The sequence below is a fragment of the Neodiprion fabricii genome, chromosome 3 (genome assembly GCF_021155785.1).
Source record: "Neodiprion fabricii isolate iyNeoFabr1 chromosome 3, iyNeoFabr1.1, whole genome shotgun sequence".
NCBI lineage: Eukaryota > Metazoa > Arthropoda > Insecta > Hymenoptera > Diprionidae > Neodiprion > Neodiprion fabricii.
In genome coordinates, this window is record NC_060241.1 from 9923311 (window position 1) to 9936473 (window position 13163).

Sequence of the window (13163 nt, forward strand, 5' to 3'; positions counted from 1 at the left end):
GCAGCGCATCAGTTAAATCGAGAAGGGGCAGCTTCACGCCTGTAATATGAGTCCTATTGAATTTGCCTTTCACATGTTGACGGGTCTTATGGAAACAGACGTAATTCGGTGGACCTTCTAGAACGCACGTATTTAGGCGAGAAATTTAGAACGGACGTATTTCATTGAGCGGCTAGAACGGACGTATCACACAATTAGTCGACTCTACTAGATGTGTGTAGAACTTTGTATATATTAACTATAGCGTCCGTTCTAAATTTCTCGCCTAAATACGTCTGTTTCCATCGGCCCCGTTGATATGTATTCGTTTGATGTTGAAATGAGTGGAATGTATTCGTTTCAGAAATGGTAAGAGTCGGCGAAGAATTGAACCATCAAGCGAGGCCGCCGAAGGCGGCCGAAGCTCGATGATAATTATACGAATGTCTCGCCCGAGAGATTACAATGTAGTATAGCTACTTGTTGCCTTCAAACCACACGTTCAGAGTCTAAAAGAAATTTTAAATTCCCGCCTGGTTGCTCCTGGCGCCACCAGGTGTTCGCTTTCGTCATTACGTTTAGAGTGTTATCCTCTTGTGGAAAAAATAAAAAATTTTTAATACTTTACCGAGAGATTGGGTTGGGAAAAATAAGCTCGATTTGTACATTTCTGATTTTATTGTCTTTTAATGACCTCAAATGGTTCACGACCTTTATTGGGTGGGTAATCTCTCGGGCGAGACATTCGTATAATTATCATCGAGCTTCGGCCGCCTTCGGCGGCCTCGCTTGATGGTTCAATTATACTTCATGTCTCGCCCTTTGAGATTACAATGTGGACTTTTAGAGTCTATTAAAAATTTTTTGTTTTTATGTCAACATGACCCTCTTCGCGAAGTCGTCGTCTTGGATCTTGATCGGGAGGTTGTAGAAATCCGCGAAGACCTTCGATTTCTGGGACCATCCCGCGATTCTTTTTATTTCGTCTATGTTGACACCTTTCTCGGCCGCCTTCGACGTCGCAGCATGTCGTGTACTGTGGGCAGTATATCGCTCGTCTACTCCGAGTTCTTTAAGCGTACTTTTTATCCATCGCCCAATGGTGTCTCTTGAGACTTTTGCATGTGGTTTTTGGAAAGATATCAGCAAGTAGTCTTCTTTTCCTCTTAAGTCTTTAGTTATTGTTAAGTAATGTAGCAAAGTTCTTGCGATGCATAGTCCAGGTTTGTGTTCGAAGAACGGTAGTTTTAGCAGGGGCTGAACGGCTCCTGCCCTGGATGTTTTTATGTGTTCCGGAATCTTTATTTCCAGACCTTTTTGAGTCTCTATTATGTTACTTATTTTTATAGCGGCTAGCGTCTGAATACGATGTGCTGTTCCTAGTGCTAAGAGTAGTACTAGTTTTTTGGTGACCTTTTTTAGTTTGAGAGGTTCGAGGGGATACCACTCCGCAAGTTTATCCAGCACTGGGTCTACATCCCAGATTGTGTCGTACCTAGGTCGGCCAGGTCTCTTCTTGTATACGCCTCGCATAAACCTGTTGATGAGATCGGAGTTAGCGATTTCCTCTCTCGCTATCAGTGCTAGCGCCGCTTTTCCAGAGTTGATGGTTCCGTAGCTGGCACCATCTTGGAATCTTTTCGTCAAGAAAGATAGCACTTTTTTGGCTGTGATGCTGAAAGGGTCAGACTGGGTCTCTTGATTAAATTCCCACCAAAGTTTATACGAAGATTCATATTGCTTGAGAGTTGAGTTTTCCACTGACGCGATCATGATTTCAGCGGATTCCTCCGATGTGTTCTTATTTAACAGCGCCTGCCGGATAATTTCGCGGCCACCAGGGTAAGGTTTTTGTTCAGTGGATGTGCCGTGCCGCTGGAAGAAAATAATAGTTTATTGTTAGGTTTAAATGTCATCCAATCGCCTACTACCATCTTTTTGAAGGCTGGGAACCAGTTCTGGCTGGGCCAAAAAGGCACTATGAGGATTCCTACTGCCTTGTCGGCTATAATTTTTTGAATTGCTTTGGCGATTGTCGCGAACGGTGGGAACGCGTAAAAGAACCATGGGTTCCAGTTAACTGTAAAGGCGTCTATCGCGAGAGCTTTTGGATCTCTGTCCCATGAACAGTAGATAGCACACTTTTTATTTTCGTTGGATGCGAATAAGTCGATTTCAGGGACACCGAATTTTCGAGTTACGCTTTTGAATGCGTAATTTGCTAGTTGCCATTCCGTATCTCGGTTTGATAGTCGTGATAACGAGTCTGCTTCAACATTGTCTTTTGATGCGATGTAGGATGCGTGTACCCAGAGGTCCCTCTGTTCGCACCAGTCCCATAATTTTCTCGCTAAGTCATGCAGATCTTCGGACCTTGTCCCGCCTAATTTATTTATGTATGCTATTGCAGTCGTGTTATCTATTCTCAGTAGGATCTCCGCGGAAACCAGGTCTTTCGCGAATAGTTTTAGAGCTAAAAAGGCTGCTTTGATCTCTAAGTGATTGATATGCAAAGCTTTTTCGGCTTGAGACCATATTCCATGGGCTCCCTCGCCGCCGCAGAAAGCGCCCCAACCCGACAAACTCGCGTCCGAAAAAATTTCCATTTGGAATTGGAAATTTCTGATTTTTCTGACTGCTGTCGGTAATTTGTTATGCCACCATTTTAAGTCGTCTGCTATATAGCCTGGAATGTCCATACGCGCATCATAATTCATCCTACTATGTTCAAGAGCTTCTAGTTTTGCTTTTTCTAGCAGCTTACAGTGTAACATCCCATAATCAACCCCTGGGCAGCTAGCTACCAGCGTACCTATTATTTGTGCAAATTTTCTTATTTTGCACGTCTTTTTATTTCTTAGCGATCCGACCTGTGCAATAAGAGAGTTTCTTTTTTCCCTCGGCAGTTCTACTAGCATATCTCTAGAGTTTAATATGAACCCGAGATATTTACAGTGTTGACTAGGCGAAAGGTTTGATTTTTTCCTGTTAGCTATGAAACCAAGTTTTTCAAGTAAGCTAATAGTACTTTGTAGGGATTTTTCACATTCCTTTATCGAGTTTTCTAGGCATAGAATGTCATCCAGGTAAATTACTGATAAAAAACCCTTCTGCCTGAGATATGACATCACTGGTTTCATGAGTTTCGTAAATACGTACGGGCTCTCACAGAGACCGAAAGGTAAGCACGTAAACTCATATACTTGGCCCTGAAATTTGAATCTCAGATATTTCCTTCTGCTTTTATGAATCGGTATTGCAAAGTACGCGTCTTTAATATCTACTGACCCCATGTACATGTATCGATCTAGTAACCTGCACGCGGATCTGAGATCCTCTAATTTGAAATGCTCGGTATTAATGAAAAGATTTAGCTCTTGTAGATTTAGGATAAATCTTTTTGAGCCATCTGGTTTCTCTCTCAGAAAATAACTGGATAGAAACTGATCAGCCGTGTCCCAGCACTTCTCAATCGCTCCGATTGACAGGAGTCTGTCTATTTCCTTTTGGATGTCTGAGGTTTCTTGGGAAGACCAGATTTTTTCTCCCGGAGGGGATACCTGATGTGGTGTTTCTTTAAAATTAATTTTATAGCCCGTCACGCATTGCTTAATAAATTTATCAGGTGTAATCTGTTCCCATGCCTTCAGAAATTTACTTAACCTGCCTGCTAACTTTACCTGTATTTGCTGGTCACTCAATGAGTCCTCGATCTGCTGCTGGTGCTGCTGCTGTTGTACGAGTGCCGACGACGATAAGCCTGATTCTGGATCTGGCTCGTTTTGCTCTGGTTGGACTGTCTCGATGGTATCCTCTGGGCTATTGCCGACTTCTGAAATTTGAATCTCTGGCCCGTCAAGGTGGTCGGTCTTCGAATTGCTGACGGGCCGCTCCAGTTTCCCGAACTGGCTGGGACAGGTTTCTTCGCACTTTGGATTTTTAAGTCTCGTCCTAGTTTGTCCATACTCTTTATCTCTTTAATCTTGTCTCCCAGTTTTTCCCCAAACAAATATGTGTCGACTTGCCTTTCCTCTAGCGAGGACGCTACCTGTTTTGTGAGACTTGGTAAAATATACGCTCGGCGAGCTACGGATTGTGAATGATGAAGCTCTGCCAGAATTTTTGCTGCATCCCAGATGTTAGTCAGAATTGTCTTCGAGTCAACTGTTTCATTCTCCAAGGGCAGGGTAATAGCCGGCGCCAGGGCTGAAAGGCTGGATCCTGCTAGTTTCTGGGTAGCACAGAAATACTTGTCTCGCTTCGGCGCCGATTCGTTTAAGGTGGATGCTATTTCCGGGTTCAGGATTGGCGCTTCTAAGAGACAGGATCCTCCTCGAGGATAATTTTTCAACAGTTCGTCCTTTTCTTCTTTCTTTAGTCCGGATTTCAGCCACGCATCCCACCGGACTGAGACGTCCGGATGAATTTTTTAACAAGCTTCCTCCGTTTCCGGCGGTTTGCCAATTATTTTTATAACTTCTTCATTTAGGCTTGGGGCTCCTTCGGGCTCTTTATTCTTCTGACTAACGGATTCCGTGGGAGTTTTGGTCCCAGTTGTTGTATCCTCCTGCTGAGCCGGTGCAGCCTGAGAAGTTGTTTCTGGCGCGCTGCCTGTGTCTCCAGGCCGGTCTGGTGATCCTTTTTTAGCCCCTGTCTCAGGGGTCTGTGGCGCTTCTGGGTCCCTTACATCTCCTCGTATATCCTGACTGTCCACATCGCTTGGGGGATCTTCTGTAATAAAATAGATTCCGAAAAATTTTAAGGTTAGCTCACTTGGTAGAAATTTTTTAAAACGATCATGTGTCACCTCTCGTGTGATTTTTCATGATCTCCCACTTTCCAGTATTACTGATAGGGATTATTATTCTTGTATTTTTAAATCACCTCTCGTGTGATTATTATTTATTTAATTTTTTTTTTTTTTTTTTTTTTTTAATCACCTCTCGTGTGATCTTGTGTTATTACCAAAATTTTTGTGCTTTGTATTTTTTAATTTTTAGGTCTTAATCCTGCCTCTCGTGCAGGCTTGACCCGAGACTTAGGATATGACTCGTCTCCCGTACGAGCTCTCCTAGTTTTTAAGTGTTAATTCTCGCCCGATAATATTTAATTGGTTTTTACCTTCGCTGATACTGTCATCACTGTCGTAGGCGTCCCTGTTGGACGCATCATCTCTGGATTTCGCTGCCAGACACTGCATCACCAAATCTTTCAGGTCTCTCAATTCACGCCGTAATTTCTTCGTTTCCTCCTTCCTGTCTTCGCTGCGTGTACGTTTTTTATGTTTTCCCATTTTTCTGCAATTTCTTCTCTCTCAAAATAATGAAGAATAACGAGTAGATTTTCTCTGACGTGTTGTCTGTTTGGCACACAAATAACTAATGGCGAAAGCGAACACCTGGTGGCGCCAGGAGCAACCAGGCGGGAATTTAAAATTTCTTTCAGACTCTGAACGTGTGGTTTGAAGGCAACAAGTAGCTATACTACATTGTAATCTCAAAGGGCGAGACATGAAGTATAATGACTTTATTTCGACACTTTATTTACGCATAAAGCCGGTGTCGGCACGCTGAACAAGAGTCAGGCGACAGTGTATTCTTTATTATATCATGTGGCCGCTCAACGCATCAGCGGCGTCGGTTGTGTATTTAAACAAAAAACGTGAGTTACGCTAGTCATGCTAATCACAACTACACAGAAAAATAACAACAACCATTGGTGAAGCATCGATGCATTTATATTTCTTTACTAAGGTGAATCTGATCAAATTCGAACCTCCCTAATCCAAAAACATTAAAAATTTGAAACTGTTAGAATGGTTGGGAAAAAACGAGACTCCAATAATTCTATTGGTATATTTATTATATAGAAATACGTTAAGTTAATATTCGAATATTCGGGACAACACCTGACATTCGTGGCGCTTTGTCTGCGATCTTGTTTTCGACTCTCTTCGACTCTGTGTACAGAAAAACAACACTCTTGCTTCTCATACACTCACTCGGTATTAGAATACATACGTGTAGGTCAGATTCGGTTTCCTCAATGTCAGTATACATTACAGAGTGTAGATATATGTGTGTACAATATAAATGTATAGTACATACATCAACAGAAACTAAACTCATTCACCTTCAGAAAACTGCTAAAATAATTCGAAAATAAATATAACGGTAATTCAAAATCAGCCAAGAATATTGTTGATCTCTACAATTCAAAGTTGCAAAAACCTCACCTCGATAATACAAGAAAACTGTTTGGGTTTTGAAATATGTCACAATGAGCATAATAAAGTGAGTTAATAGTGGTCTTGACCGAAAAACGACAATTGTAGTACACTACGATATTCCATAAAGTACTTTGTCGATAACTTCAAAGTGAAATTGAACCTGATCATCTTTAGAGCCTTGAAGGAAAATTAGTAAATCTCAGTAATTCTATTAGTCTTGACCTACACAATTCGAAAACATCTAAGATACGATGTATGAGTAACACCCAAGCACGTTACAAGTGTGAGTCATGGGTGCATGTATTATACGCTCCGTGGCGCCATCTATTTGGGGTTTCGAAATCCTACTGAGGTGGAATTACGTTCATGTATACAAAGATACAAGCACGGTCAAACGTGTGCTGCATATTACGCAGATCGTCATACGTTAATCATAAACTACAACGGAGTGACAATTAAACGGATTTATCAATCGTGTATCTATTTTTATAGGATAAAAGAATGTGTACTTACCAGTTCAAAGACATTCAGAAGACGATAATTCTAGGAAATTCAAGGTGTTCACTCTCCGTCGCTTCAAATCGAACTGAAGCAGGAGTAAACTGTTCAGCTCATCAACTCCCACTCTACCGCGTGAGCAGCGCATGTGAGCTCTACCGAATGCATACATGCAGCGTAGAGAAAGGGTCCCAGAGTATGCGTGAGTTTCATACGCAACTTTTTTGCGCATGAAAGTCATGAGTCGGTTCAAACAGAAATTTGAAATAAAATAATTTCTGACCGAAGCCGAGACCCGTGTAGAAATTTTATCTGGGCGCTAATAGGGGCCAAGTTAATTTTCCTCGTTATTATGTAGCCCCAAGTTTGGGCGTTTGTATTGGGCCAATGTCGATTTGTCCCGCTTTCTCCATTTGGCCCCATACGTGCCTTTAAACTTGGGCCAATAGTGGCTCCAACATTGGCCCAAGCTTGACAGCGTATATGGGATCAAAAGAAGAATCCGGGACAAATCGACATTGGTCCAATACGGGCAACCAGACTTGGCCCTACATATTAAAACCAATATTGGCCCAAGTTTAACAGCATGTATCAGGCCAAAAGTAATAAACAGTAATCGACATTGGCCTAATACAGGCGATCAGATTTGGGCCTACATAATATAATATGGGCTGTCCAACTTGGATATTAAGATTGGGCCGATATAGGCTGCCAGCCTTGGGCCAAATTATAAGCCAATTTCAAGCCTAATTTAGCCCTAGAATACCCCCGCCAGGCCCACAAATGCCCTGATATTCATGCTGAAATAAATCTGAATAGTAATGTTCATTTAATAATATTTTATTGGGTATTGCACACACACAATGCACAGTTTTGTACTACAGTATATACGATAGTACAATACTTTGAACTTAAGTTTTATTACGTTTGTACTTTAATGCAGTATATCACAAATAATAAACAATATACATCTTTGATGTAGGTAGTAACAGTAATATACATATAAAATGTAATATATAATATAAAAATTTTTTTTTGGTACTTAGAATAATACTTAATAATAACTTTTTGTTTAAAAATACCGTATTGGACCAAATATGAGTCAAAATTGTTGGTTTTCGATATTGATCATATTTAGGAATTTATATCATCCTGGGCCTTCAAAACTATGTTAGAAATTTGAAAATAGGTTATATGACAACTCTATTATTTTCACTTGTTTTCAAGTACAGTTACATGGTGTATTAATGATGTAAAAAGGAGTCATTAGAAAATATTAATTATTTTCTGTGCCAGGTTTCATCCCGAGGTGTATTTTCGATCAGTGTGAACGTTATACATGATTTCGGATAAATGTCTTATGTGGAACAAATGATCAATATGTTTTCTACTTGTGAGTTATTTTTATATCACATACGGAAATTTGAAGAGTTCAAATTTTGAAATAATGACGATGAATTATTAAAAAGTAGTAGCAGTTTGCGTGATTATTTTTGACTCATCACCATTACCTCAATTGTACAAATTTTCAAATTATCGTACATTATTGAAAAATACTTAATAAGAAGTAGAAAGCATATTGTTTGCTGATTTTAAATAACTCGTTTGCCCGGAATCATACTGCTCATCGAAAATGAAGAAAATAACAGGATGGAACTTGCCACAGTTAATTATTAATATTTTTGATTCGATATTTTTCTTGAATCATTAATATTGAATAACCAAATTTAAATGAATTTTTTTTTCGAAGCATCAATTCATTCGAGGTGAAAATTTCTAAATAAGGATCATTTTTTCAAACCCCAAAGTGGCCAAACCTATTGATGAGTATGTACATCGGAACGGGCTAGGTAGTTATACATGGAGAGAATTTTATGAGAAGCGCTGTCATACTGGTATAGGTTGGTTGACTTATCACAGACTTCTGAGACCTGGTACTATAAGTATGGTAACCGGTGTCACAATTGAGGTAATTGTTACCAAACTACGAGGCCATAATACGAGGCCTCAGAAGTCTGAGGTTAGTCGACTTATATCAGTAAGACAACGCTTCCTATAAAATTCTCTCCATGTAGTATTGCAGGAAATGATTCTATATTTATGCAGTATCCACCGTATAATGCGCATAAAGTTTTGTAACATAATTATCTGTATATTGACGTATGTTCGACGCAACACGGTATTCTACTACTTACGAACTTTTGATTTCAGTACGTTCAATGAGATTAGTTTATATTTTTTGGAGTATATATTTTGTGAGTAACTTGAGTCTTGATTCAAGTGGTTCGTATACCTATTTACCGAGATATTTACGTTCATTTCGGAGTCAATACTTTACTGTTTGGGAACTGCTGCAGCCGGAGGTTGTAGCGGGCGTCGTTTTCGATTGCCATCCCAATCCTTGGAATTGGTAAAGCAAGATGATAGTGTGTGATAGAACTCCTTTTCAGTCACAACCCGGCCAGATGGTCCCTTGTGAAATCGAGTCACAAAGTCTAAAAGTTAGTAACAAATTGTGTATTTTTTCGGGAAAAGAAAAATTATTTGTGAGTGAGAAAATATGCATTCATACCAAAAAGCAAGTCATAGAACAGAGTGCCTTTAAGTAGAAATTTGTCTTTCGACTTTCGAAAAGCAGTAGGGGAGCCCGGGGCTAAAAGTTCCGATTTTGGGTAAACATAAAAAATGACTGGCAAAAGTGTTTGCAATTCTTTTGACTGTTGACTTACTTATCGTTAAATGTATTGTATTTTGTGGTTTTAAGCTTATATATGATATATTATCATAGGTTTTTCATATAAAGTTATTTATTTATGGTGAGTTGGAAAGGAACTTCTAACCCCTTCGTGGGGCTAGTTGTTACTGCATTGGGGTAAGTTGTTACTAGGAAGTAATAATTCACTTTCGAATGAATGTTTCAATTTTTGATGATTTAAACACATGAATTTTATTTATAAGTTGTACTTGTTCAGGTAGTGATACTTACAAATATATTAAAAAAAAAAAAAAAAAAAACAGTACAGTTCAATGGGTAGATAATTGTCTTTGTTTATTACTAAGTCAACAGTCATAAAAACTCTGTATTACGAACCAGAACAACAAAAATAAGCTATATTTATCAGCCTTATTTTCCACATGCTCATATTAATGAGATGAGTGACAAATCTTTATCAATTCTTAACTTATTTTAAATAATCAGCCTTTGACAAACATACAAAATTACAAAAAATCATCACACGACTCATCAGAATCACAGTTTGGGCAAACATATGATGCCTTGCTCATGTTTTTAATACATTTTGAATGAGCCCAGTTTTTGCACAGCAGACACTGGATCCACGTTTCTCCGGACTGTGATTTGGAATATGCATCACAACAAACAATACAATAATATTCCAAGCTGTCTTCCTCATTATCACTCTCAGTATTTTTTTGAAGAACCTTTCGCTTAGCTTGGGCCTTACCCTTTCCTTGAACCTTACGTTTTTCTAAACCTTCACCCTTTCCTTTTCCTTTTCCGTTGATTTTATTCTGTGAATTTTCATTCTCTTTTTTTCTTTTTTTCGACTGCTCTTCGGCTAAAGCATTTTTCTCCGGCGTGTCAGTCAAAACAGCTGATTTTCTAATACGACGCTTGGAATTCCCCTGTCTTGGTGGTGCCTTTGGCAGTGGTCGGACTGCTTCAGGTGAAAAGATTACTGTATTATCAACCGTTTTCTTTCCGTGAAGGTCAACAATGGGATGTTCAACGACTTCAGTTAGAGACGATTGTCCTGCGTTATGAACGTTGGAGGGCCCTGGCTGAGGTTCGTTTTCCTCGACGGTCCGATGCGTTGAATTAGGTAGTTCTCGACTTTCAATTAAAGGGCGATCAGTTACGTAACATTGCGCAAAGTCTTTTTTTCATTTTTTTCAAATTTTCTATGGTTTGCTCTGAAATCAGGAAACGGAGGGATATCGTAGGTTCACAAATCTTCAGCTTGAAGTAGGCACTGGCCGCCGCATTGTATTCATGTTTCTATTTGATGCAGTAGCAGTCGAAAGTGTAGTTTCGTCGCCTGAGTAGGAGAAAGGAAGGGGAGGGAGAGAAGTAGACGCGGCACGTCGTGTATCCAACATGGCGGCGTCCATGGACAGTGAGGTGTGCAAACTCAGAATGACGCGGCTGTAAAATTCTTACACAAAATGATGGATTATCGTTGCGATATTGAACGAACAACCATTTACGGTTCACTTTGCCAGGCATTGGACGCCTTTGTCAAACCTTGTCACGTTTTCAGCACCTCGAGCTAGATAGCATTGACAGCTATAAAGCGAGCGTCGATCTCGAACTCATGCATGAGCGAGAGGGAGAGAGAGATATAGATAGACAGCACTTCGTGTTACATTCTTTTGTTTTAGTTGCCTTTAGCTTTATTGCAGTTTAAGTAGGTCCCTTTACCAATTCATAGTGTTCAGCGTACACGTATTCGATCTCGAACTAGTACAATATAGAGAGTACATTAGTGAGAGAAACAAGCATGGCGTTTGCTCCGTTTTTTTTTTTTTTGCTCTAAATTCGATATGAAGGCCAGTGCTACCGTATAAATGCCTTTGTCTTTCTTTTCACATATGAGTTATGCTTACGTGGATGGGATTTCTATCTGAGGGTGTTTATTCAGCAATTATCCGGCTCGAAGGACCATGAATAAACTACGATGTCGGCTAGGTGAATAAATGAAACTCGTGAGTTGCTCCAAATTAGTTCAGGTTTATTTTAATAGAAAATTGAATCACTCTGATTGACATATACAAGAGAGAACTTAGATATCAAAATGTTTAAAGAATATAATATTAAGGAGGCGCTATCGAAGGCAGCGTACGTAGCTCAAGCTCAGCGTGACGGAGCGAGGACTGACGCCGCAGCGAAGCCAGGCGGCCGTACGACTCCAGAGAGGAGCTGCGCGCGCAGCGGCGGCCCGTGCTCACAGCTCAGTAACAGCAGCAGAAAATCCAACAAATATATTATGCAAAACGCGGTTATAATGATGATTTTCTGTATATATCCATAAGTAGTGCGAGTATTTATACAGTTGTTATCATTGGGTCCTTTTCTGACATAAAAAACACAATCAGAATAAGAAAATAGCTGAAACATACACAGCCCATAAATATTTCAACGAAAGGTAGTCTTCTGCAACGCTTACCATAATGATTACCTAAATAAGCACACTACGCACATATATTCTCCTTCATGGGCAAGTGAATTGCTAGAGGTGGGATAAGTCTACACCAAAAATCAAGATTGCTTAAACAATGTTGAATAACAGTTTTTATCTTCCTCGTCTCTTAGCATATTGCTAGCAAAAGTTTTCTTTCTGAAACGAAATTTTTGGTGAATATTTTTTTGAAGTAAAGTTCTAGTGTGAAACTGAAGCACTGGTGCTTCCAATATGTACTCATTTTGATGCGAATGGAATTTGTTGTCAAATAGAGATTATATTTGGAGTCGTATTGCACATTAAATATTGCACAATTATACGTATTAATGTAGTACGTTTGGGTATGATAATTTCTCTACATATCTTTCAGCGTGTTTCTATTTTCCTAATATTGTGATTCTTTAATTAACTTTGATTATAATAAATTTACAGAATTTTAACCAATAGAAAAATATGAAAGAAATATAGGTGAATGTAAAACGAAAAGAAGATGAAGGAAAAATTGAATAATTAACTGAGATGAAGGATAGTGTAACTATATCGTTGTATCATATGTTAATGTTATAATTGACTGTGACGAAAAAGTATTAAAAAATAGTTACAAATATAATAAACGGTTTTGTTTTCCATGGTTAATTTTCCGGAAGCCTAAATAAAATTACCTGTATATATACAGAAGTAGAGGACAATTCGTGGGTGTAAATACATACATACATATATATATATATGTATGTATTTATCCATTACCGATTACCGGGGACGCGTTTCATCGGGAAAAAAATTGAAAAAAATTTTCGTTAGGATTTTCGAAAAAGTAAATGTCCCCGAAAACCGCAATCGCAAAATCACGGATCGCACATTTCGCCGACTCGGGGTCCAGGTGCCTGCCATGTCGACCTACTACACATTTCTCTCTAAGCTTCTTTGTCGACTCGTCAACGTCCCAGACTCGAAATTGCGTTATTTCAAAAAAAATTTTATATATATTAATATATATGTAAAATTATATACATGATGTCACTAAAATGTATAAATGATATGAAGAAATTTATATGAACAGTGTCATTGAAGTGTACATTTTACATAAAATCGTTCGTCAAATTTACACGATTTGTCAAAATCCGATTTGGCTTGCGGGACAATAAAATTTAGGTCATTTCTCAGTATTTCCAGTAAAAAAGGAAAAAAAAATTGGTGTCACCAAAGTGTATAAATAACATACATGTATATTAGGGTGGGTCAAAAAAATCAAGTAT

General features: G+C 39.0%; 1 protein-coding gene across 1 annotated transcript; it reads right to left on the reverse strand.

Moving 5' to 3' along the window:
* Window positions 1–791: 791 nt before the first annotated feature.
* LOC124178220 lies at window positions 792–5272 on the reverse strand. Its single transcript, XM_046561458.1, has 5 exons — window positions 5101–5272; window positions 4441–4710; window positions 4005–4386; window positions 3660–3930; window positions 792–1854 (listed from the first exon to the last, which is right to left on the reverse strand). The coding sequence occupies exons 1-5, from the start codon at window positions 5270–5272 to the stop codon at window positions 850–852; spliced, it is 2100 nt and encodes a 699-aa protein (XP_046417414.1). The 3' UTR covers window positions 792–849.
* Between the last annotated feature and the right edge of the window lie 7891 nt (window positions 5273–13163).